The following is a 25785-nucleotide window of genomic DNA, read 5'->3' on the forward strand; positions in this document are numbered from 1 at the left end:
ATGTGAACTGATGATCTTAAGTGGAATTTATGTGGAGATTCAATACCTTAACAAATGTAAAAAATATGAAGTCTGCATTTTTACCACTGCAAAAGATAAATCTTTGTTTAATCTGTAATTTCTCAGAGGATTATTCACTGAGTTCCAGCTATAAATTGTATTAGTTGTTTATGCAAACTCAGAATACAAATCACATTATTCATGGAGCTCTTGACCTACAGAATAATAAATATAATTTACCAAACTCAAACTTTACACACAAGAGAGGTGAGCGGATTGTGCATCCACTGATTTTTCAAATCTCAAAAAGAAGGCGGCTGAGGTTTTTTCCAGGTAAGAGTTTGGAGGATTTACAAGGATTTACAAAAATCTGTAAAAAGTAAAGGATAAATCACAATATAAAGTGACTAAAGTGTATGCAAAGCGCTTAAATTATATGCTAAAATGAAAACATGCACTGAGTCCAGGACACACAGCACACTTAGGCCAACACAAAGAGGCCAATTAAAACGCAGTGGGTCACTAAGCTTTGCAGTAAGGAATGCTTAGCACAGAGATCAGATCCTGCATTCGGTATTTTCTGTCAAAATCCATCTAAACTTTCACAGTGATGCGTGGCAACACTACACAGGATGGAGGGAAACTGCAGTTTGCACTGGTGTCTTCTGCCTTCTTTTGTGACCTTCTTGGGCCACAGAGGAACAAGACAAGAGATCGAGTTAATATCACAGTCGACACCTGCAGCTTTCACTGCTGGGACAAGGCTGCCCCTGCCTCGCCCAGGGAAGTCCTGTGCAGGAGCAGGCACTGCAGGCACCAGGGGAGAACTGCGGGGACTCAGCTGGTGTTCCCACGGCACTGAGAGCATTTTAGAGCCTTTAGACACGAACGGGCCCTTGCACATATACGTGCGCTCTAGAGGTACTGGGCTTTCTTTTCACTTTTACCAGAATTCGTTTCAAAGACCAGATACACCCGCCCAGCACATAATTTTTTAAGAAAATACAGGTACTTATAGAACATTCCTTGGAGTATTTCTGTTGATGCTTCAGCCATCTGGAGAAGACTGATTTGATTCAGGACAAAGTCCACAGCTGTCATGTAAGTGCTAGAGTCAGTAATTCAACATCAGATCTGTGGCCAGATGCTTTCTGGGCACAAAACAAGCAGAACATGACTTGAAATGTTTTAAGAAAAAAAAATGTAGCTTATATTTGTCCAAAATGACAGAGGTCTATGAAGAGGCTCATATGGGTCTCCACCACAGTATAAGAAAAGCTATTTGGTTCAAAGTATTACTTTATTCCTTCTATGTCTGTATACTCTTGCAAATGATCTTGCAGCACCTTGAAAACCAAATTTTTGTTCTCATTCATAAATAAGGACAGAGCTAGAAATCTGGCCCACAGATTTTTATTTTTCTGGTAATTTAAATTCTTCAAACAAGTAACTTAAAAAAACCCAACAAAACAAAAACAAACACACAAAAACCTGTACAGGGCACTGAAAAGCCTCATTTCTTACATGGCTGTGCCTTGACACCAGATTGTGTACTGAAGTGTTCTCAGAGGTCAGGGTCAATTCATAAACAATTCCCTCCTGAAAGTGGTGAATTTTAGGCCATGTAACACAGGGCTGTAACTGTGTTCTGTGGCATCACCTGGTTTTATCATCTTTGCAGGAACATAGCACCCTTTAGATTGTCATTTAGGACAAATTAGGTTGAAGTGGACTGATGGCTTCAACAGCTAATTATTGGTGAGAAGAAAGAAGGATAGACAAATAGGTGTGGTTCTCTACATTTAATGGCTTTTTGAAGAAATACAGATAAGTGAGTTCTTGAGATGGTAGCAAGACACTTAATACCTGAATCAAAATCCTTATTCATTTGCACGCCTCAAGAAATATAGCATATTAATGCCCTACATCAATAAAGGCTTTCTATCTTCAAGGCCCAATGTAGCAGTTTTATGTTTGTTAAATTTAGTATCATGGGTTTTAGGTGGGTGGTTTTCTTTTGTTGTTGTTTGTGGGGTTTTTTGGTGGGGTTTTTTTGTCGTTGTTTTGTTTTGTTTTTTGAGGGTTTTTTTGGGAGATTAGGAGAAGTAAAGTAGGTTTAAGCTTAAAAAGAAATAGTTTTATTAATATGTATTAAAGGAAAGGAAAAGTTGAAAAAATGCAAACTTTAAAATACTTTTAAAATAAATTACTAATTTTTAATAAAATAATATAGAGAGATATTACTTGTAATTTTTAGTTAGTTTTATTATTTGAATACATTTTTTTATTATTTTGGGAGAGGAGTAAAAGACTGACTTAAACAAAATCAGAATTTATATATGTAATTCCCAAAGTCTCATTCAACATTGTTAGTAGTTAAAGCAAATGCTAATATTTAAAACTAGCCTCTAATAGGTTCCTGTCTTTTCTAAAACAATTCTCAAGTCTTGACAAAGGAACACTCCACATTCCTCCCTAACTAAAAACTAAACTGTGCCAACCCCAGCTACTCACAACATGATGGCTTTGGGTAAATAGAAAACCCACAAGAACTCAAAAAAACCCTATTAAAACCCATGGCAGTTTCTAAAAAGAAATCTGCATATTATATTTTTGAAAACCTAATATTCAGAGAAAAATCTCCAGCTTCTTCTGCACGTTTTCTGAATAACTCACCTAGAATAATGGTAACAATAAAAATGAGAGGACATAGATTAGCCAAAAAACCAAATTTAAACACACGGTTTAAATATTTCAGGAAAAAGACATAGGATGTTATGCTATACTGATATTCATCTAATTAACTGCCTGACACTTAAACTGACAGGCTTAAATAAAGGCAGATACAACAAATAAAATGGGAACTGTAAAAGAAGCTTAATCCAGTGTCACAATGTTAAACTGCCAAGATAAACTGACCAACAATAATGGCAGAATAATTAATTTTCAGTGGTAATACCTTTTGGGTTATTTATAAAAAGCAGAATGAGGAACAGAGTGTTTGCAGTTTATCAAAACATCAGAGTTTAGCTAAAAAAGTGGAGGCTGACAGATGAGTTTGAAATTTCCAGGAAACATACTGAGCTCTAAAAGGAAACAAAGATAATTATTTACACAAGTGAACCATAGCATAAATATATTAAGGTTGATGATGGCTGAATTTCCACTCAACCTTCTCCTGTGTGAGATGCCACACTGAATCCACCAAATCTAATCATGCAGCCTGAGCCTTTTTTGGCACACAGATTTATTTAATGCTATGACATAGTCTAGTAACATGTGGTGTGGATGAGTTTGTGGGGATAAAAAGAAAGCTCTTCAATAGAGATAAATGCATGATGAATGCGAGGAATTGAAGGTTGCATGCGCTTGGCAGGCAATACTTTGTTCTAATTCATTCTGAAAACACTTGAATGATGATTTAGCAATTAAATTATCTACTTGTAATACAACGTAATTATACATTTTGGAGGATAAAGGGTGGTTGGCTTAATTCCTTCTAATGTGTGTTTAGACTTTTTAAGTCTACAATTAGCCTGCATATGGGTTAGCTGGTATTTTCTACTAAAAATTTACATTTTAATTTTCTCATTCTTTGTTCCTCCCTCTCTCCCTTTTATGACGTGTGTTGCAGTTGTGGTTTTAATAAAACAATTACTGGCAGAAAAATTAACCTGACTGATCCTGCAAATAAAACAAATGTAACTTTATTTCGCACCAAAATGTGGGAATTTACAGTCAAAACCGTAAAACTTTGCACCAAAAAACAGTAAAAGAATCTTGGTTCAATTCTTGTAAGTACCTGTCTCATCACCTTCCCCTGTCCCAATATCAACACTAAATCCCTAACTAAACTACGTTCTTTCCTATCTGTTTTGTTTTCATCTCACAAAACCAGTAAGAAAGTTCTAGTTTTATATAATACTTCAATTCTTGATATTTGCACCATTAACTCTTGCATGTTCAGTAATTCAGTGTCTGAGTATCTATTTATCATTTACTCCTCATATTTGCCCTTAATGGACTGTTCACCTCTCGGGCTGCCGGAGCTGACATTACAGCTACGGAGTGAGACACGTACAAAACTTTCCTCATACCAAGAACGTCATCAGTTTTTTTAAAACAATTCCTATTCCGGATCATACAAAACTAAAGAGGTTCCTATTTAAAAAATATCCTCTCAGCCATACCTCAGGGATAAACTGGTGCAAGTGTGCAACACAATTAAGGAAATACCATACAATTATCAATGGACTAACTTTTTTACCTTCCAGCAATCTACCAAGTTTATTCAAGTTAGACTGTCTTTTCATCACTTTTTTTTTGCTGTTTGCAATATAGTTATTCAGGATTTACCACATATAAACATATCCTATTGCTATGTTCTACCTCAAAAATAAATGGGCTGTAGCAGGTAAATTTCATATGATTGACTGAAATAATTCTCCCATGAACGACCACAGATCCAGTAAACCCTGACTTTCTCCCAGGCTCCTTTTTATTTCTCATCCCTTCTACTGCAACAGAAACCAGCACGCACTTTTCCACTTCTGGCTTCCAAGAACCACTAGCTGACATAAAACAAGATGATTTTTCACCGCATAAAACAACAATTAAACAACAACAACAAAACGGTAATAGGGTGGTAAGTAGTCTGCCCACTAGATAACAACTGAGTAAAACAACAGCTGTGTCAACAGCAAGTAGTGTACCAGGTTTCAGGTACTTTTAAACACAAATGTCTCGTCAAGACCAACTGTTATGTGAATTGGTTTAAAACCAAACAAGCTTTGTATAGTGATATTTACTTCTCTCCCTTGTCTTTTTTTTTTTTTTTTTTTTTTAACAGACGATTATAAAGTGTGAAGTACTTTTGACAGAAAATTAAACTGTTTAAAACTGGTATTTTTACATGAAGTAACACATGGCCACTACCCACGCCTATGATCATCCTGGGTCAAATACTTCATACATAAAAGAGGCTCATAAATAAACAATTTTAACACATAGAAATGGCTGCTGGTGCACAAGTAACCAGAAGCCAGCAAACCACCCATTTGCTCACTGCACAGAGGCCACCTGCTGCTAGCAGAAGGGAAGGAAAAGCTATCCTGGTCCATACTGCACATGCCAAGAAACCAGGAGCTGCTCCTGCTTAATAAGTGAGAAGTGATCAGATAAAAACAATTTCAGGGGAAAGAGAATGTTAAACCTACACAGCTATGTTTTGGGTTTCCCCACCTCGCTTTGTATTAACCTCTCACCTTCTTCCTAAGCTTTTGGACATACTGCTCATCAACATTTCTCCGAACTAAAGGCTAGAATGTCAGTGAGAATTATCAGATTTTGAGTGATGAAATGAAGTATTTTTATTTTGCCACCTTAAAAAGCAAGACTTAAGATGCAGGGTGTTTTGAACACACATCTGCTGAAGGGTGGATTCCAACCCTATGTAATCCATCATAGGCAGTTCAGCTAAAAGATCAGGTCTACTTGCCTAATAAAACCTGTAGCTCTAAAAGTCCAAGGTAATAGGTGTACCAAAACGCAGTTAAAGATACACATATCAATGAAAACAAAACAAAACAGGACAACCCCATACAAACACAGCAAGTTCTGAAATTGATAAAAGTAGAGCCAGAAGGAAATATGAAAGGTTTCAGTTTGAAAATAGGAAACATTCAAGGTGCAAATGAAATCAACCCTCTTTGCAAACCAAACCTCATTATTAACATCATAAAGATCTAGCCAGATGGGAGACAATATCCTGCACAGTGCAGCTGAGAAAAACAACTGCAGGGAAACAAAATCATTCTTTTCAACTGCAATACCACAGCCAGCACTAAGAGTTGTTTTCAGAAAACACTCTGCAAGGTTTATTTTGAATAAAAAGTAAAGTACAGCCTCTCCTGAGTCTCATCTATGACTGCCACTGCCGCAGACAAGGCACAATGATTTCCTTTTCTCTGCTGAAGAGGAGCTCTTAAGGATGTTTCTAACAACCACTTAAGCAAACGGCACGATGATCTCAAAGACAACATTCCTAAACACTACTTGAAGAGATTATATATGTTTCCCTCCCCTCACGAATATAAAAAAATGTGTGAATAGAGGCTATTCAGTTGCATTCAAAATTACTTTGGACAAACACATCTGCAGCTAGTGATGTTGGCAACTGAGCTTCCCTTCACTCGAAGTGGATGCAGGATTTTTCTAAGCACTTTCTACACATCGTGAAAAATTAATTGATTACTGTGATTTATACAAAGCTAACTTCTACAGAAGAATCAGTGAGTGGCACTCTGTAAATATTGTCTTTCCAGGCAAAAATATATATACCTTATATAGTGAGCACATAATCAATTTAAGATTACTTTTCTGCAGAGTTGACTGTTATATGAAGAGCCAGAGACTGGATTAGCTCTTACTCAGCCATTTTAGATTGATTTACAGCATAAAGAGTAAATAGTAAGATTTAGAAAAAGATTTATATGTGACTAGGTAAATAAGATTCCTCCCACATACATAAATATGGTCGAAGGGGGAAGATAGAAATTGAAAAACAAAACCCATGAAAACTGGAAGAGTTTTCTATAAGCAGAGTGATAAATAGTAGTGCTGTGTGAACATCGATCTTTTCAAACACAAACAAATCATCTTGTGTTTGTTTATTCATTGGAGATCTCATGACAGGCTTATTTAACCTTGAAAACTGGGGAGCACCCTAGCTTGGAAATAGTCTTAAGGGCAGGAAAGTTCTCTCAAGTATCAATGGAAAAACTACTGCCACAACCTCCTTGTGCAAGGCAGACCGGGAATGGGCCAAAAGGGCAGCACTGAACACGTTATAGAATTAACCATGTTAAGAATTTTGATGTGTAAAGAACAATACACACATTAAGCTTCAGTGGTGGTGAGTGCTACCCTATGCTTATTTTTAAACTTTATTTAGCAAAGAAATCAAGTTGTATTTATACATACTTGAGAAATACAACTATGTATACAATGATTCTGAGAAGACACTTCATTGTTACTACGATCATTACCTGTTTCCACCTCTGTGGAGTTGGGCAGAGAGTACCAGTACGCCAAGTTCTGTGGTTTCCCCTCATTCTAAGCAGTTTTCCTCTCTTATGATTAAAGAGAGAACAAGAAGTAGATAAAGATGTTCCCTCCTTACCTTTCCCCTTCTTGCTTGTAACAATTCAGCTTCATCAAAACCAGCTCCCTGCCTTCAGGCTCTGCCTATGCATTTACACTCCTCTGGCATGCCCCACACCTTCCCACTTCCCAGCACAAATCTGCATGAGCTCCTGCCTCCCTCAAAACCTTACCCCTCAAAGAGAACGCCATCTGCCACATCCTGCACACTGCTCCTGCAGCCCCGCAGCTTTCAGCACAACTGTCCTGCACCCCTCCATCACACACACCTCCCTTGACTCACAAACTGCCCCGGGAAGCTCCCGAGGGATTGCCAGGGCTGATGTGACATCCTTGGCAGGGCAAGTGCCAGCAGCACTCTGCTGTCAGAAGTGGCTGGCACGCTCCAGCACACCAGCTGCAAGCAAACCCACGCACCCCACACGTGCTCGCTGTTTTGGGAAGCTTGAGAAGCCGGCAGCCAGAAAACAGACATTTTTCAGGATCATAAAGTCTCTCCCCCACACCCAGCCGCTCCATTCACAAGGGAAGGTGGTTTGGACACTTCCAAGCCATGAGGCTGGCACTCTTGGCCCAAAGCAGCTCCAGGCCTCACAGAGGAAACAAACATAGGCTTTCCTTATAAGAACCACACATCAGCTCTTACTCCAAAATTTCAGTTTTGGTACTGCAAATCTGTACTTGGCTTGTTGCTTTCTGGAGTTTGTCCTCTGAAGGGCTGTAGATTCATACAACCACAGCACTGCCCAGGGAAGAAAGGACCTCAAAAGCTCATCTGGTCCAATATTCTACCAGAGAGGGAGCCCAGATGAGATTGTCTAACATCCTGTCCAACCCTGTCTTGAAAAAATCCAGTGATAGGGCTTCCACCATGCCCCTCAGGAGCTTGTTACAGTGATTACTGTTGTCACTGTAAAAAAAAATATTTCTTTTATCAAGGTAAAGCCTCTCCTGGTACCATTCCTTTTTGCTTTCTCCAGGGAGCAAGAGTAGACAGAGCTTCCATTCTCTTTGTAGTCATCCTTTAAGTACGGAATATGGTGATGAGGTCCTCCTGAGCCTTCCCCAGGTTAAATGCCTGGTCTCCAACAGGAAGAACAGAAAAATAAAAACAAGAGCCTGCTGATACCCAGTGGGGCAGAAGAAAGATGTGAGCAGAAGACCAGGCTGCAGCACAGATGAAAGGGCAAAAAACAAGAGGTGGATGTTCTTCTACTAAAACTCTAGAAACAGACCTGCAGCGGGGTCCTGGACTATTGTAAGCAGGACAGAATCCTAGTCAGAAACAATGATCTGAGCCAATTATGCTAATTATAAATCAAAGAATTCTCATATTTCTGCATGTTTGGAACACAACACAAAAGCACACTGCTGTTGTTTTCATCACTGTGCATCAAGACAGGACAGACTTAAAAGGCCAGTAGAAAAGAACACTTATTTCCTTACAGTAGCTGGCTGGATTAGGTACTATTGTGAATTTTATTTAAGAGAGGTGCAAGCATAATTTTGCCCAGTATACCTTACACTGAGTCCTTTTGTTTTCCAACAGAAGAAAACAGAGAATCAATGCAAACAAATGAATTATGCAGTATTAAAATATAAATATTTCAAAGCTCACGTTTCATAGAACTTTATCTAGGTGTTCCCTGACAAGAATCAGAAACATGTTTTGTACTAAACTGGCTGGGAAAAAGGTTTATTTTTCTTTTTGAGACAAATTAGTCCAGAAATACTTGATGAAAAAATGTCAGTTATTAATCAGTATCCAGATGTCAATATAGAGCTTTCAGTACTACTTTAATAATAAAATATTCAATAAAAATAGCCTTAATCAAGAGATGGGATATAAATTCTCTAGTGAAAAACTGTTCTATGTTTAAGAATTCTCCTTATGATCCCTCCATCATTCAAACTTCATAGAGGGATTATTATTCAGCTACAAAATTAAAATCCAAACTGATCCTAAATCATACAGGACTTTTAGAAATCATCTATTGAATTTTATGCCTCAAAATTCTAGATTACATGATTTCCTATATAAAAAGCGCACACCAATATTTCAACATCACACTTCCATAAAATCAAGTCCTACTGGATTCTAAAATACACATATGCCTCTATTTTTAAGTCATATCTTAATAATCAAAATGTACAAAGGAAGACAATTGAAACAACATTATTTTGTTATACCCAGTTAAACACTCTTCAATAAATAATTCTCTTGTAACTGTCACAGTTAAAGCTATAAAAAAGGAATACCAACACCATCTCTTCAAGATAGATTGAAATGGTTTGGCTAAAGGAAATGCCGCAATCAGAAGAAAAAGTGAAATGTAACTCGAAGCGTTTTCTGCAAGCCTTGCCTTGCATTTCAGGTGTATATAAGCATTGATGTTTGACCGCTTAAGGAACAAGGAAATGGTAAAAATGAAGTTTAAAAAATTTGAAAGCAATATCAGTACACCAGAAGTACATTAAAGGAAAGACTGAATTAGTTTTTACAAAGTACTTTTGATTAGTTCTTAAAACTTAACACACATTCCAACATGATATTGGAGTAATCTGCAAGTATTTGGCATATCTGAATATCCTTGCAATGACCTGACCCAAACCACAACAACATCAGTATGTTTTTCTCTAAAAGGATTCAAGGATTCATAGATGATGTACCGGGCATCCCTTTTATTATGACTAAAGTTAGCTTATCTTGTGGCATTACTCAGAATTCTGACTCTATCTGGTTCTATGTTTTCCACAAGAAGCAGAAAGGTACAGATGACTTTCTCTTTTTTTAAGTGTAAGAACTATAACCCTAACTTCAAATGGATCTTCTCAGGTTTGCACATTACCTCCTTGGACAGAAGAATTCTCAGTTTGTTTCTACTTATACTACCAGCAAGTCCAATACGTATTTTTTTCTGAAGTGTTTCTTTCTAAACTGTATCTCATAAAATAGAAAAATCACTGACAACAATTCTGAAATTATAAATGGAAACTATCACATCATTGAGAAATAACACACTATTAAGTTTATAACTATGATATACTGGAAAACCATATCACTCTCTCATCCTTGGCTAAAGCTGTTTTGACTTGACAGTCTCTAAACCACCATTAAGGAATATTTCTTCCCTTTTTCACTCCACCTATACTCATCTACAAAGACATTTAATTCTGTGAAATTACCATTTCTGAGTCCTCAAATCTCTCTGTTTTCAAGCTTTAAAGCCTTATTTACCACCTTCTAAACAACATCTTGCCATGTTACACAGACAAAACCACCATAATTTCTACTTCTTATACTACTTTTCAAAGTCTTTGGATACCAAAGCCATTTCAATGCAACGCCCAGAAACTGAGGGTGACAGGCTTGCTTGAGTAGAAAAGCGTTGTAAAGATGTAAAAAAAGTCCCCCTGATAAATGGGATCAGGAGGGGGAATGGCTCGGGGGTCCTTGCGGGCAGGCTGCGGGCTCTTCTTGTCAGTTGTGAGAACTGAGCGAGCAGAACCATTTAGGGAGCTTCTTACTGGTTCAGCGAGCAAAAGGAGCTAGCACACACGTAGCAGAGTCCCAACTTACAGGCCAATTACAGGCTTCACATTATTGCCCCACATCACTGAAAGCAAGATGAAGGAATACAGTTAACTTTGCAGATCTGCTCCTTCTTCATAAATAACACCAGATTTTTTTTTAATTTGAAAAAAAAAAAAAAAGGCAAGGAAAAAACCCACACCAAAAAACCTACCCACAACAAAAGAGTTCTTTCAGTCACTAGTTCTGCAGCCATCATTTTGATACAAAAGGATGCCCCTGAGCATCTGTACACAAAACATACAGATTTTACTTGGTGAATGTTGTGATTACCTTAATGCAGCTAATTTGGAGTGAGCCTGCACACAGTCATTTAAAAAAGAAAATTGCCTCTTTGCTAAAGAAATGTTTTCATAACACTTTACAGTCAATTTTAGAACAAATTCCCTTTTGCAGTGAGTAGTACTAGTTTCTCATCTACAATACATATTTATAGCAGAGGAGATCATTTGGATGCTATTGCTTCTATGCCACAGCAGCTTCAAATTCAGTAACAAAAATAACCAACATACTGGGGCATTATTTTCCTAGGGCAATCAAAACCAGGCACATTTAAGTAGTGATAATCAGTATAGCTCCATATCTGATTGGAACCACAGCAGTTTGAGAAGTAACTGTATTACTTTCATTTCAAGATCCAAGCCATAGGAGAGGAACTGGGCCAGCTTACAGCAGGCGAGCAAATGATATTTTTGATAACTGCCTTCTGGTGCTCAGCATCCAATTTCCATACAAAAATATCCAATTTTTTGTAAGTGGAAGAGATCTTCATAAATTTGTATATTTGACCTAGTCAACTGGCCTGAGGAAGCGTGGATCACAACACATATTTGTTTCTCAACATGCGGGATACAGGAGCTTGTCTCTGACCTCATAATTACTAAACTCTATTAGGTTTATCAAATTATGCAATTAAAAAAACAAAAAACCCACCATGATGTGTCCTCCAGTTCTTCCATTATTCATTAAATCAGAAATAAGCAGCTTGACATAAGGCATTCAAGCTATTATGAAATTCACTTATTTGTAAATGACAAATGAAGTTCATTCTCAGTATAACAGCTTTTCCTGGGGAGTCAATTTATTTAAAAGAAATTAAGACATTGCCATGCCATGACATAATTATGTGATTGTGTAAGTAGATGCAGCCTGAAGTATAACAGTTCTGCATTTAAATTTCTACAGAAAAAAAAGACTTATTAACCATTACATTGTAGACCTGACATATCAGATGTGCTCCAGGAGTGAGGGAGGTCTATAGGATCACATAGCTATGTGCCTTTATCCTGCAATGGATCTGCACAGTCGGATTCCCCCAGCCCCAATGAGGAAGGCTCTGTGCAGGCGCAGGAATCCATTAATGGCCACACACAAGACTTGGTCTCCAAGAGGACTGGCTTGCTGCCTGTGACAGCTGGAAATACCTCCACACTGCTGCAGCAAGGCTCACGTTCAGACTGCCCCTCTGAAATCTATTTGGAAGAATTACCTACTCAATATAATGTCCCAGCAGTGTGCAGCTACGATGCAGGGCTGCTGGCACCCGAGAGGCAAAGAACAGAACAAGGCATCGGAGTCCCTACAGAGTCTATGCATCTACAGCGTGATTTAGTATTCCAATACCAAGGTGATGAGTATTCTATGAAAACTCATGTAGATTACTCACCCAGCAAGGCTGTCACACACTCGAGCATGGTATCTGAAAACACTAGGTTGTTTTCTGACTACTTTTTAAGGCTTAGTAAGAAAATTTTCATCCTACTCACTGTACCAAAATAGCTTCAAGTAGAAATATTTGGCCTTGGGAACAGAATTACTAAATTGTGTGTGTGCAGATACACGTAATCCAGAGTGTGCCTAACCAAAATAGCTCAAGCCTGCAAGCAGCAGATCCTATTTGGGGATTTCTGTTTTACGTTTGCACAAAGGCACAGCAGATCCCTCACCTTCTTTGCCTGCCCTGGAAAGGTGATTGGGCAAGGCAGAGAGGTGTGGGAGGGCCACCCTGTGCACTGCTAGTGCAAGGAAAGTAAGAGACACCCAGAGCAGCACACCCAACACCACAGCACTTCTGCACCATCACCTCTGCCTTGGAGTGGTTTGGCAGGTTACAGCTGGAGCAGGCCCCTGCCTGACACATGGGAGGGAGGTCACATCACAGCTCTTTAGAGCTACGAGGTAAGTGTTGATCTGCCTAAATTAGGGAATTTTACACCTAAGCCACACAACCTGATGTGCCTGATTGAGGATTTTGTTTAAGGCTTCAATTTATTTAATTAATCTAACACTTAAATACAATGCTATGCCTGAGTATGACAAGTAGTTTCTTTTAGACTATTAAATCTGTTGCAGTATTTTAACTTTATCCATCCAAATGTATGCCCTTTGCATTGAATCATAGAATTGTTCAGGTTGGAATAAACCCCAAGATCATTGAGTCCAATCTTTGACTGAATATCACCCTGTTAACTAAAGCAGTTGCTTCCTGAACACATCCAGGGGTGATGACTCTACTGCTTCATGAGGGAGCCCATTCCAGTGCTTGACGACCCTTTCAGTGAAGAAATTCTTCTTAATATCTAACCTGAACCTCCCCTGACACAGCTTAAAGTCATTTCCTCTCCTCCTGTCACTGGTTGCCTGCCAGAAGAGCCTGACCCCCACCTGGCTACAACCTCCTTTCAGGTAGTTTTAGTGGGTGATAAAGCCTTCCCTGAGCCCCCTTTCCTCCAGGCTAAAGAGATCCAGCTACTCCTCACTGACTTAATCTCCAGGCCCTTCCCCAACTCTGCTGCACTTCCCTGGACACACTCCAGCCCCTCAACATCTTTCTTGTGTGATGCACATGCAGCCCCTCCAGTTCCAAGTACAGGGGGACAATCACTGCCCTGGTCTTTTTTAAGAACATCACTGTGTGATCAAAATCATGGGCACAAGATGGCTCTGCAAGGCAATGGTGAAGTGCTTTTACTTCGAGCAACTGAGACCCATTTAATTTTACTTATTTATCTTATTTGTTTGAGAACATTGAGGAGCACCTAATAAAGCAGCGGTATCCTCCATCATCTGCGCACAAAAAATACAGACCAAGCTAACTGTTTTGGCATATGGAACCTGGGAAAGAAAGAACATCACTTTGAAAGCCTCCAGAGGCAAAAAAGGCTTTTAAAAAGAAAAACAGAAGCAAATAGTGTGTGTGGGAAGACAAAGTTAGGGTATTATGAGGATTTAACTATATGCTCTTCTAGTTTGTATTCTCTGCAGTCACACAAGCCCTAGTTCAGAAGACTTTACAAAACCAGTCAATCTTTTAGAGTAATCCAGTGAAAATTCCCTTAATGTGCACATCCCAGAGGCCTAGAGGGGTTCAGAGAACTGTGCCCCTTTTCAAGGGTCAAAACTTCAGTTCTTTGATATCACTGTACTTTTGCATGTTGTTAACAGTAATTCTTCTGTGGGTCACAAAAGAAAAGCACAAGAAATAGTCTTCATCATCATGAAATGAGCCAAATTTAGAGCAGACTGTACAGCTTTAGGCTAAGGTTAGTCCAAACAGGCATAAAAGCCAAGCCCAAGGTACCAGGGCTAGGCAGAAGGCTGCCGCAGGGCTGCGTAGGGAGCTAAATGGGATACACCACCAGGAGGGGGCAAAGTGCTGTTGCCTGCGACACAGCAAAGCAGGGCATGGATCTTTCTCTTGTCTTGACTAAACAGGCATTCACAGAACAGGCAAAAATGCAATCAGGGATGCCAGCATTTTAGACTGTGTTCCAATCCTGTCCAACTGCTGTAAGAATTAGAAGCGAGCTTCTGTACTCTACAGGGCTATTTGAAGGAAAAACAAGATATCCATCTAATAGACATGCAAGAGTGAGATTTCAATAAGATACTGCTTCATCACAGTTCAAAATTTAAAGAGAGCACGCAGATTTGCAGCACAGCCAAGCAATGCTCTTGATTTGAACTTGAAACCAACAGAGTCAAGCATGGAAATGACATGCATGGATTGCTTTCCTTTGCAGAGACTGGTTCTGGGACACACATAACAGTACAGAGAGGAGATAAAGACAAGGACATTCTGGCAAGGATGAAAAACAAGCAAGTACAATACTGTGATTGCATTCCTGAAGGTGAGAGACAGAGGGAGAAAAAGCATAATAGGCCATGCATGCAAATTTACATGCACAAAACTGATGGGGAGGAATCAAGAATGGAAAATGGAAATGTTGGATGGTGTTAAGTTTTCAATACATTAGCTCCACTTATTTTGCAACTTCATTAAGAACTGGCTCATTTACAGTTAAAGCCATGATATTTGAACTCCATCAGAAACACCGTTTGCCTTATTTAAAGTGTCAACACAATAAGAATAAATAGCCTTCTAAAGCAAAACAGGACCCAAGAACTCTGACTTGACTCTATAGCACTGCACAATTACAAGATCATCTGATATCTGCAGGACAAGCAACAATGCTTTTCTGCTCAGTAGCACCAGACAATCTATGTTCTAGAAACAGCATTACTGCAGATGTTTTCAGACAAACCGTTAATAATAATATCACCTTCAAAAACCAAAATAAAGTCTGACTTAAAAAAAGAGTTGTTTAACCTTGATTAAAACCACCCTAGTATTTTAAAGAACAACTTTAAAAGTCCCTTTGAACATAAACCAATAAGAAAGAAATCATTTTGGTATGGAGGATTACATTTATATCTGATTAAAACAGAAAATACTGAATAAGGAAAAAAGGCAATACTCTCTAAATAATTAAATTTTCATTCTCAAAATTACTCCTAGCTTTAACAGATAGTTGAAAATCTCTGCAAGTCTACACTATGGTTACATATTTATGAAATGGGATGCTTAATATGTACAATAAAAAAAGCAGAAAATACAGAGTAGACCTGTAGATTTTACAAGAGGCAAGTTTGACAAAGTTTTCCTTGTTGCATACATAAAGGCAGAAAGTTACCTTTCAAACAGATTTGAGCCTTCACAGTGCAAACAATGGCTAAAGGCATTTGTAACAGGCAATCTTTTCACATATGCCAAATTCTGTAGAGAGATCAAGTTTTTAAAATCATTTAAAATTAACATCAATAATTCTAAAATGACCAATACAATTTCTCTCTAAAAATAAATCATACATCATATTTAAGAAATACTTATATAAATTCTATCACAAACCCTTAATTACATTAAAAAAAATCGCTCACATGTATTGCATAGAAAACTTGCAAACCAGCTTCTGAATGATCATTAATACTACTCAGAACAAAAGACTTTTCACAGCTACAGGCAGCTTCACTAACTGTGAGGACACAGGATCTGAGAAGATCCCAGCCAAACCCATCCTCACAAGCTCAGGAACTTTCTGCAGGGAAGGCTGTCACCCCAGCAAACTGGCCCTCCTCCAACACCACTTTCCCAATGTTACTGGGTAATTCAAAATACCTCACTGTTTATAAATTGTCTCCCACAAGCATCACTCCTGACATCTATCTGTACCAATGGACACTGAAGTGTATCTGCCACTTACTGCTCAGTCACTTGGTACTCAAACTTTAGTGCCCACTCTTTACATGACTATTCTGAAAACCCTATCAACAGAAACCCCATCACAGTATTCTCACATTTCTTCACACCAATCCTGAAATCACCAGACAGTAAAGAGCTTTCAAGATGTTTAGAATCTTTGATGAAGGTTTCTACAAACATCTTTTAGAAAAGCCAAGCATACTCCTCCTTCTGAATCACTGCACCTTGCCTATTTGCTGACCTCTTGTGAGGAGCCCAAAATACATTCCCTTACAGAAAGCGCACAGGCTCTTCCTAGCGTATCATTTTTCACCTGCTCAGTTTTACGCTTGAAAACTTGCATTTTTCTTTCTTCAGTTCTCTACAGTTTTTAAACCTTTGTATTAAGGCTATTTTCCTCTAGTATCAAATATAATTTAAGCAATAGGTTAAGGTATATTCCATTTTAAGAAAGACTTGGAGAAGAAACACCTCTAAGCTTCTCTACACACAACATTAAAGTAACTAAGCTTCAGGGATACAGCCTTATGTTTCTTGACTGTTCCTTTCACACATGGACCATTTAGCAACCTACCACGAAGTCTAGTAGGGTTTATATGAAGGGTGACATGTTCACTATTCTTTTTATGCTTTTGCCAGTTTGCACCTCAAAAATATTTGTCTTGTAGTTTTAAAATTCTGCTTTCCTAAGATTATGCTCTCTTGATGGTCTCATTTGGATACATTTCCCCCCTTGTTCCTTTATTTCCAGTATACTCCTTTATTCTGCTTTTTAACCATGTTTTAAGGATTCCAACAGAGTACTATTTTGATAGATTTTGCTTTTTCTTTGGGAGAAAAAAAATCTACGGTAGGAAAAAAATGCACAAAGTCTTCAATATTTGGTTCAGAGATGCACTGTATATTAGAAGCATAAGATAAAAGGCAGTCCCTGTCCCCCAGTGATTACAGTTATAGTAATAAGGCATTAAAAATTACATAAGGCAGCTCTGGCAGGAAAACTGATCAAAGATTAAATACTACCTGTATTTAGCAAATCATGCAGAAAAAGAGGTTTCACTTCTTAAGAGTTTTGCAGCATCACAAATGGTTTTGGAATAATGGCTTCATCTCCAAAGCAGGGGGCTACGCAGCCTGCTAAGTCTGTGACCTTCTAGCTTTGTCTGGAAAGTAATCTTACATTCACCAGCAGCACATAATAAGCAAAACATGTACCCAATATCAAGGTCCAATAAACAGAATTAATACAGTATGTTAAGTCTTAGTCCTCATGACTACCCTCAATTTAGCAATGAAAATACCCTACATGGATAAACAATTTGTATAATCAAAGCAAAACTCGAATAAAAAGCCTAAAACTTGATGATTTTTGTTGGTTTTTTTTTTTAATATTTTCAAACCTTGTCCCAAATGCTTTGCTAAATGACAGACTTGATAGGAATCCATGTATATATGGGTTTACCTTACACAGACTTTTCTAAAACAGGGACTGGCAGTTCTCATAACCTCTATCCCACATTTCTATTTAATTACTATATTGCAAAAAGCTGTAACACCACAAACAGGGTTTTCCTAAGTGGGATGTGTTGTAACCTAAAAGGTCAAAGATTATAGTGATATACAGTATATATGGACCAGTAATTCATTTGATGATTAAAAAAGGCTTTCAGAGCCAGAGAAGCAAGAGCATGACAAATCCCCGTGACACATCAACATATCCATAATTGAATGAGAACATCCTATGAAATTTGCCTGCCTTCTTAAATGAAGAGGAGATTTAAATGAAGTGATAAGTGGTTTGAATGATTACCAACACCAACTCAGTGGTACCAACCCAACAGCCTCCTGGCTACATCCTGCCCATCATACAAGTCACACAGACCACAAGCAGCTTTCCCGTGCCCGGATGGGGCAGTTCAAGTCACACACCAGGGAAGGCCATAGGTGAACTGAGGAAGACAGCAGCTTGGAACAAACTGCTGCCACTGGAAAAGTCCCACTGACTACATCTGTGTGAGTCAACAAAAGGTTTCTGAGAAAGGTCCTGGCTGAGCCATGGCCCCATGAATTGCCAACCAGCAGCAACACACTTCTAGAGGGGAAAATGTAACAGCAGACTGGCATTTAACCTTTGCAACAAAAATGGAAAACCTGACTAGTAAACAGCACCCGTCCTGCCCCTGGGCTCGCAGGCAGCAGCTTCAACAGTGCACAGGCACTGGCTCTCCTGTGCCTCTTGAGCATCCTCAAAGCCTGAGCAGTGCAGAGTGAAGCAACTGCTACAGCTGTCAGCATATCATGAAGTGGACAGCAGCCACAAACTGTCTCCTTTACAGAGCAGTACATTAGGACAGGTACAACCTCCAATGCAACAGGAAGGGTGAGATTCAGCAAACAGACACTCAACTCTGAGAGCCAGCAGCTCTCAGCTTCCCTCACACTCAACAGAGAGCTCAGACCCGTCACCTCCTCCTGAGGAAGGAATTTACAAGTGCCTATTCCACTCTACTCAAAGGGAGCCCAAGATGACCAGGGTAGACAGATGTCAGATGAATTCCTGCAGAGAACCTAACTGCGCACAGTAATGCGATTTGTGCACCCTCCCTGCCAGTGAGGAATTAGGGCACATCCAGGGAACAGCAGCATTTTCTACAGGTAATTTCAAAATATCAACTGTCTTCATTTGTCCTCTTATTAACAGCTGAAAAATGACACTGCACACATAACAGCAAAGGATGAAGTTTAAATAAAAACTTTTCTTTATTAGGGGGAGAATCTCAAAATTCTGCATTTTTCTTGATGACTAATGAAGAACATTAAGCAGCTGAACATAGGTCCCTTCAGGGAAAGGACATTTAATGATGAATTTTCAGCTAAAGATCAAAGGCTGCTAAAAGAGCTATAAAATCAGGGTTTCTAACAATTAGACTATCTAAAGCTCATATTTTTCAATTCCATTACATATTACTCTACACAGCACCATCAGCCTTTGGGTTCCTGAATGAAGGCAGCACTTCTACATTGTCAGAAGAACAGACCTCAAGGGAATGCAAGGACAGAACAGCAGGACTGAGAAGAACGGAAGAAACCAGCTAAAGCATCCTTAGCAAAGGAAATACCTGAAATACTAGGTATTTAATGTCATAATTACCTCCTGGGACTGCTAAAGAGATAAAAGTACCTCAAAACTGATTTCATCAGAACTGCAACATTTAAGCAGAATGCCTAAAATACATGAAGTGAACCCAGTTCCTGACGTAGCACAAATTTGCACTTGACAATTATCTTCTTCAACTGTGACAAACCTGTGTAAATATTCATTAGCGGGCACTGTTTAGCAGAGTTTCAACAAATTAACAGAGTAATAGTACCAGCTTTCCAATATACACATCCAGGCTCAGCACCTGCTAAGATGAATGCTCAGAACAGCATGAAATAGAAGCGCTCATGCCCTGTTAACCTCAGAGATAAGAAACAAACCCGAAGAGAGTTCCGAGTTTTTGTAGTTTAATGAAAGCACAGCAAGAGCGATGCTTGCAAAAGGTCATGAGGAAACAACAGCAGTGCAGTAATGCCAACATAAAATTCACGACCTTTATTTAATCTCAATCCCATTATTCTTTTTCCCATCACAACAATAAATCCCACTGAACCAAAGGGATGCACACCATTTTCTTTCCTGTGACTCTGTGTGGAAGAATTCCAAGTACAAATTAATACAGGACACTTTAGAACTCTTATGTGTACATACATATATTATGCACAAAAAAAATGCGTAAGTTAAATTTGTTACCAGAAGATGAAAAATAACAAACAGTAAGAAAAAATAGTCTTATTGAACAGCATTTTTCTTTCTGTTTACATGCAGGATTAAAGATTACTAAGTCAATGCAACTAGTAGATGTTTCAGTATGCAACCTCATACATTGATTTTCTTTTCCAGGATCATCTAACAGAAGCAGGATGTTCTTTTTAAAGGATCCTGTCATAAAAGCAGAGATTTGACTAAAGGAAAGAAAACAAAAAAATCAATACACAAAACCCTTAGGTTTTTGCATTTAGAAATAAATATACAACAGGACTACAATGCAAATCAATGAGTTATTCTCTAATAATGACATTTCTACACTGAATAAGAACGTATATGGGCCCTGTTTATTGTTTAACTAATGTATGTCATATTTCATTAAGCATGGGTTTGCTCAATTTTAGCTTCAGCGTCTTATTATATATTCTCCAGTTTTTCAGAACTTCAACACTAAAATGATGAGCTTCATACTTGCTTTTAAGTCAGCATCTCTAAAAAATACCAAAACAACATACCCATCCACTTTCCAATGTCTCGTCTGCTCTCCCTCCTCCACACCTTTTTGTTTTCTTTTTTAAATTCAATTGATTGAAGAGCTCTATGCCCTTCCAGGAGAGCAAGTCACAGTCACAGATTAGCAAATGTCTCTTCCTCACAAAACAAACCTCAATAAGTAAGCTAAGTAGAAAGGGAAACATCAGAATAAATGCCATGAGTTAGTGACTTCAACTAATAAAGACTTTTTTACACTAGATACTCAATATTGGAGAAAAAAAAAACATCATAAGAAAGATTAGGGAAAACAATACTAATACTCATTATTAGTAACATATACATAACCACAGCCATATCTTGGTAGCATGAACTACCAAAGGGACATACTACATGTAAACAGCACCAAATAATACCCTTTTCTGCTGTTTCCACACAAGACATTGGTGTGAGTTTTCTACCACTTCCCCCTCATCGACAATGTTCTTCAGAGAACAGGCAGCTGCCCAGAAACATCACCAGATAACTTGCCAGAACTTACCCAAGTACACCTGAAGCAGGGACCTTGTTTGTTTTCAGAAGAACCTAGAAGCTTCTACAGAAAAAATAAAAGAAAAACTGGATTCTTTCCATGCTACCGATATCACAGCTGTCAGTGCTGGGCATGCTACCTCAGTTATGGTTCATGTCAGTCATGCTTTAAGACTTTGGCTACAGTAGTGTTAACAAAAATGAGATTACTAAGATTTTTGTGATATATTTCAAATCCAGGTTTTTGAAACTGAAAGGTTTCCATCATTGTAATAAGTTGAGGTTAACCCCATGCTACCTTGCAGCTGCTTATACACCAACACAAGGTCCATCCACAAGACATGTGGATGGATGCTCAGAGTCTCAGCTTTGAACTGCAGAGACCTCACACCTCCTCACCTTCCTGAAATCAGGTACAGGTACTTTGTTGAGGTTAGTTTCTTCCCTTATCACCTTCTCTAAGCATTCAGCTACCTTCAGCTTTACATCCCTTCTCAAAAAAGAGTAGTTTCAAACCTATTCCTTTCAACTCTTCCTAAAATAACGTGGGCTGTTCATACTATCCCTGCCAACACATACTGCTCTGCAGTCCACCCCCTGCCTCCACACACATGTATGAGGACACAGTTTCAAAACCTCCTCTCCTGAAACACATTTGACTACTACTCTCATTCTGTCAGTCAAATGGAACTACAACACCTTTCACCTCGCTACATTTTAAAAAAACAAGGCATGAAAATAGTAAGGGAAATCTCCACCTTTCTCCATAGTTTTCTGTTCCAAAATTTAACTTGCCATCTCCTACATGTCTGTGCTGTACACAAAAAAACCCTCACTCCTCCTGTCTGCAATTTGTTCTGCCAGCCATTTTAAAAAGCAAACAGCCTCACGCTACAAGCAAAGTGTTAAGAGCTGATAGTTCTCCATACTTAGCAGGCAATCTGTATAGCAGTTTAAAATACATCCTATTTTCAAAGGCAAAAAAACTTAACGATATTTTACATAACACTCAAAACATTACCTTATTCCCCTCCCTTATTTATATTGCAGTGAACTTTTTGTCAAGTCAAATAAAACAAAGCTAAATAACAAGAACATTTTTATAATTACTTTGAAAGCTCCTGTATCTGAAACTAAGCAGTTGTACTTGGCCTCATAAATTCCTTTCCCCTCAAATTTGCCGAAAAAAATCTGCCCTTGGGCATGTAAGGCACTGACAGTGGGTTCTAGTTACGGCTCCCAATGAGAACCGCAAAGTAAGAGAAAAGGTGTTTTTCCAGACAACTACTACATATCCCTAATTCTCTTAGTAACTCTTAGTAACTGAAATCCTGAAGCACTGAAAGACAGCACGTCTGTGCTCAGAACAGATCTGGTAATTGCTGATGCTGTAGGTGGCAGCAGGATCTCTTACTGTCTTCTTAACTCTGGCATCCTCCAGAAAAATTGAGAAAAACAGCAAAGCTGCCACTGCTTTAGCGATACAATACACTTGACACCGTTAAATTCCTTTCTTCTAAAGAAATGGCAGAAGCCTGTAACAGCAGAGTTCCTGCAAGCAGTCACACCAACATGCTTGCCTGTTCATTTAGCTCCAGATGTGCCCTCAGCCTGGCGCCATAAATCCCACTGTATCAAGAACAAAAATCCAAGCTTGCTAAGTGTTATGGCTGACATTTTTACTTCATCCAGCAAGCTTTCATCTGACATTTTTCCTTGACAAAGGATGGTCTCAAACGAGGAAAGTGGAGACTGCATCATATTTTTCCATGCAAGCTAACTAGTAGTGCCGTTTATCTTTACTATACAGTGCAAACCTAAGTGAAAAACCTAGGAACAAATTAACAGCAGTGCATGAAAAAAGAGCCTTGCCTGCCTACTTAAATGCACTTACTAGACTTAGAAATTGATTAATATTTAGCAATCATTGCAAAAGTGCATTCAAAAGATTGCTATCCCCAGCACTTACAAGGCATCTGAAAACTGCATACAGTGATGATACACACCAGCCGTTCTCTCTTGGTTTAGTGACTTAAAAATCATGAAGTATACATTCAAAATGTACTGACATGAGAGCTACGTCAAAAATGGACTTTTTTTTCTTGTTGTTTTTTTTTTTTTTTAATACCAGGTTTGTTTTCCCTTGCTAATCTGGAATTCCACCATTACAACTCTAGTTAATAAGTTAATAAAATGATTCACCAGGGTTGCTTCATTAAGTGAAAGTACTTTGGGATACAAGGACAGAAAAACTAAAACCCATCAATGGATCCTGCACTTTGTTCTAAACCCCAACAGACGTGTCTTAACTTCACCTAGTCAGTTCTTGAAACACAGCAGCAAATATTCACCCTGCAAAGCCAGGAACTACACTAGAATACTTTTCAAAGTAAATTAGACACCTGAACTTTTATTCCCACCCTCTTGTCCAGCGCTTCTCTAACACCTGAACTGAGCTGACCAGAACTACCCTGAGCAGTGGTTGCCACCCTGCAGCACAGCTACAGCAGAGTAAAAGATCACAGGTGCTGTGTGTGTCCCACTATTAAAGGCTGGGCCACAACATCCTGTGTGTAAGAGCAGGAACCAGCTGCTGCTTCAAGAACCTCAGTGCTTCTGCATCCACTTGTCCTTTTCTTTTCTCCTCTCCACTTCCACAAATCATGAACCCAGCTGCTCCTTATTCAGACTGATGGGCAAGGAAGCTTGCTTGTTTGGAATGCAATTGGTTGGGCTAATAAGGAGAGGTTATCTGCCCACAAACCCTGCCTCACTGGAAACGTACATTCCTCGTAGGATTCTCAGCAAAGGCAGCTGACTGTGGAGCTCCTTGCCAGGGCTGATTAGACACAGACTAACTGCGGGCAGAGCAAAGTTCAGGACACACCTATACAAGGAAAGGCTTTTGTTTGATAGTGGCAACAGAAGGTAGCTCTGCTCAGTGTGGAGCCCCATATCACCAAACACTCAGGATGAAAGTCAGGGGAATCCCACACTCCTCCAGAATTGTGTTTCACTTGTAGATACAAATCAAAAGATACAGAGTCAGGGCTTGAAAAACTTGCCTACCCATAGCAAGGGAAAAGAGGAGAGAAATGAGTAGGTTGAGTTGGCTGAAGAAATAGAAACCAGTAAATATTTTGGAAGGGGACAGGAGAAGTCAGAGATACAGCAAAAGCCACATCCTGTCCAGTGCATGTAAGAAGAAAGTCGGGCAGAAGGAAGCACAGGTCTGCACACACACAAGAAGGCTGCTCTCTAAGCCTCAGCGGACAGCAGAAGGAAAAATGGATTCATGTGGGCTAACAGGCAATGGGACAAAGAAAATTAGAGGTGTAGCATCACAAACAGCCAACTACACCCACCTCCTCTACCTCAATGAGGATCAATGCTATAAACAAAAAACACAACAAAACTAACAAAAAAACCCCCACCTTTTTTTTTTTTTTTTTTCTGGGATCAGCTTCCAGGATCATTTGTATTCCTGAGAAAACAAATGAGTTTGAAATTAAGTTCTCCCAAACAAGCAAGCAAATGTTTTGGTATTGCTTCTGTGCATAGGCAAGAGGACCATCTAACTGGCAAGAAATATTTTTGTCTTTGCTTTTAGCACATTTTAATTGATGCACTAAACATCTCTGAATCAAAAGGAGACAGTTGGCTAGCAGCAGAAGATGAAGAGATTCTTGTGCCTGATGAAACATTTGAAGACTCGGGCAGATTTCTTCAGGGTAACATGCTTCATTAAATCCAGAACCAGAAGCCAAATCCTGTACCACCTTCTTAAAGCAGCACTAGATGATGCACAATGAAAATCCTTTTCTCTACAAACCTGACACCATCAGTTCTTACCAGTTTGTGTAAACTACTACAAAGGAAATTCCCCAAAACACCAAACTGTATATCCAAAGAATGTCACTCTAGCTACAAATAAATATGTATATTAATTTATTTCACTCTTCCCCAATAACAGCACTTGGCATCTATCAGAAAATGGTAAAACTACATTTTTTTACCAAATAACACCCAAGAAGAATAAATTTGATTTCTTCTGACAAGGTACAAAGTAATGGACTAGATTACACAGCTGTAAACAGATAGAGGTGGCTGAATGTTTTCAAATCTAAAACACTGGAATTAAAGTTAGCTTTTAGCTGATGAGCAGTTTTCCATATTCTTTTAAGAATTTTCTTCCTTTGGGCTTTTCAGTTGTATAAATTTATGAAGGATGGTATAATATAACCAGCTTAAAACACTGCTCCTCAGAATCAGATCCAACAGTCCTCAGCCATTGGGGATGATGGTCAGAACAGGAAAATTACATCTTCAAAGTGCTACTTTATACCATGGAAGTTTTGACCAGAATTTCTCAAGATGCATGCATCACTAGGCAAAATCTGGATTCATTTCAGTGCAAAATAGCCATCAGCTAACCAACTTGAGGACTTTTGCCTCTCTGCTTCTCCAAATCTATAACTTAAGGAAGCATATCACACCGCAACACGTTAACCAAGAGCTGCTGTGAAGACTAGGAAAACATTCTTCACCCTATTTGTTTTTGTTACCTTTGATTTTCAGAGCCCTTTGATATGGTGATTCTCTACTTCTGAACAGTAATGCCTGAAGCAGAGGTTAAATAGCATGGAATGCATTTTCTTTTCC

The 25785-nt window shown here is 38.7% G+C and overlaps 1 protein-coding gene across 7 annotated transcripts in view; it reads right to left on the reverse strand.

The window, feature by feature from the left end:
* Window positions 1–25785, reverse strand: part of MAP7D2 (MAP7 domain containing 2) — a 95514-nt gene that overhangs the window by 46179 nt on the left and 23550 nt on the right. Inside the window, exon 1 of one of the 7 annotated variants that reach the window (XM_040056044.1) lies at window positions 12420–12458. The exons of the other annotated variants lie outside the window; for them this stretch is intronic. Coding sequence (XP_039911978.1) covers window positions 12420–12447 — 28 coding nt within the window. The 5' untranslated portion in view covers window positions 12448–12458. Of the gene's footprint in view, window positions 1–12419; window positions 12459–25785 lie in introns of those variants that run through there. 7 annotated transcript variants of the gene reach the window in all.

Source organism: Hirundo rustica, chromosome 2, assembly GCF_015227805.2.
Source record: "Hirundo rustica isolate bHirRus1 chromosome 2, bHirRus1.pri.v3, whole genome shotgun sequence".
Classification (NCBI taxonomy): domain Eukaryota; kingdom Metazoa; phylum Chordata; class Aves; order Passeriformes; family Hirundinidae; genus Hirundo; species Hirundo rustica.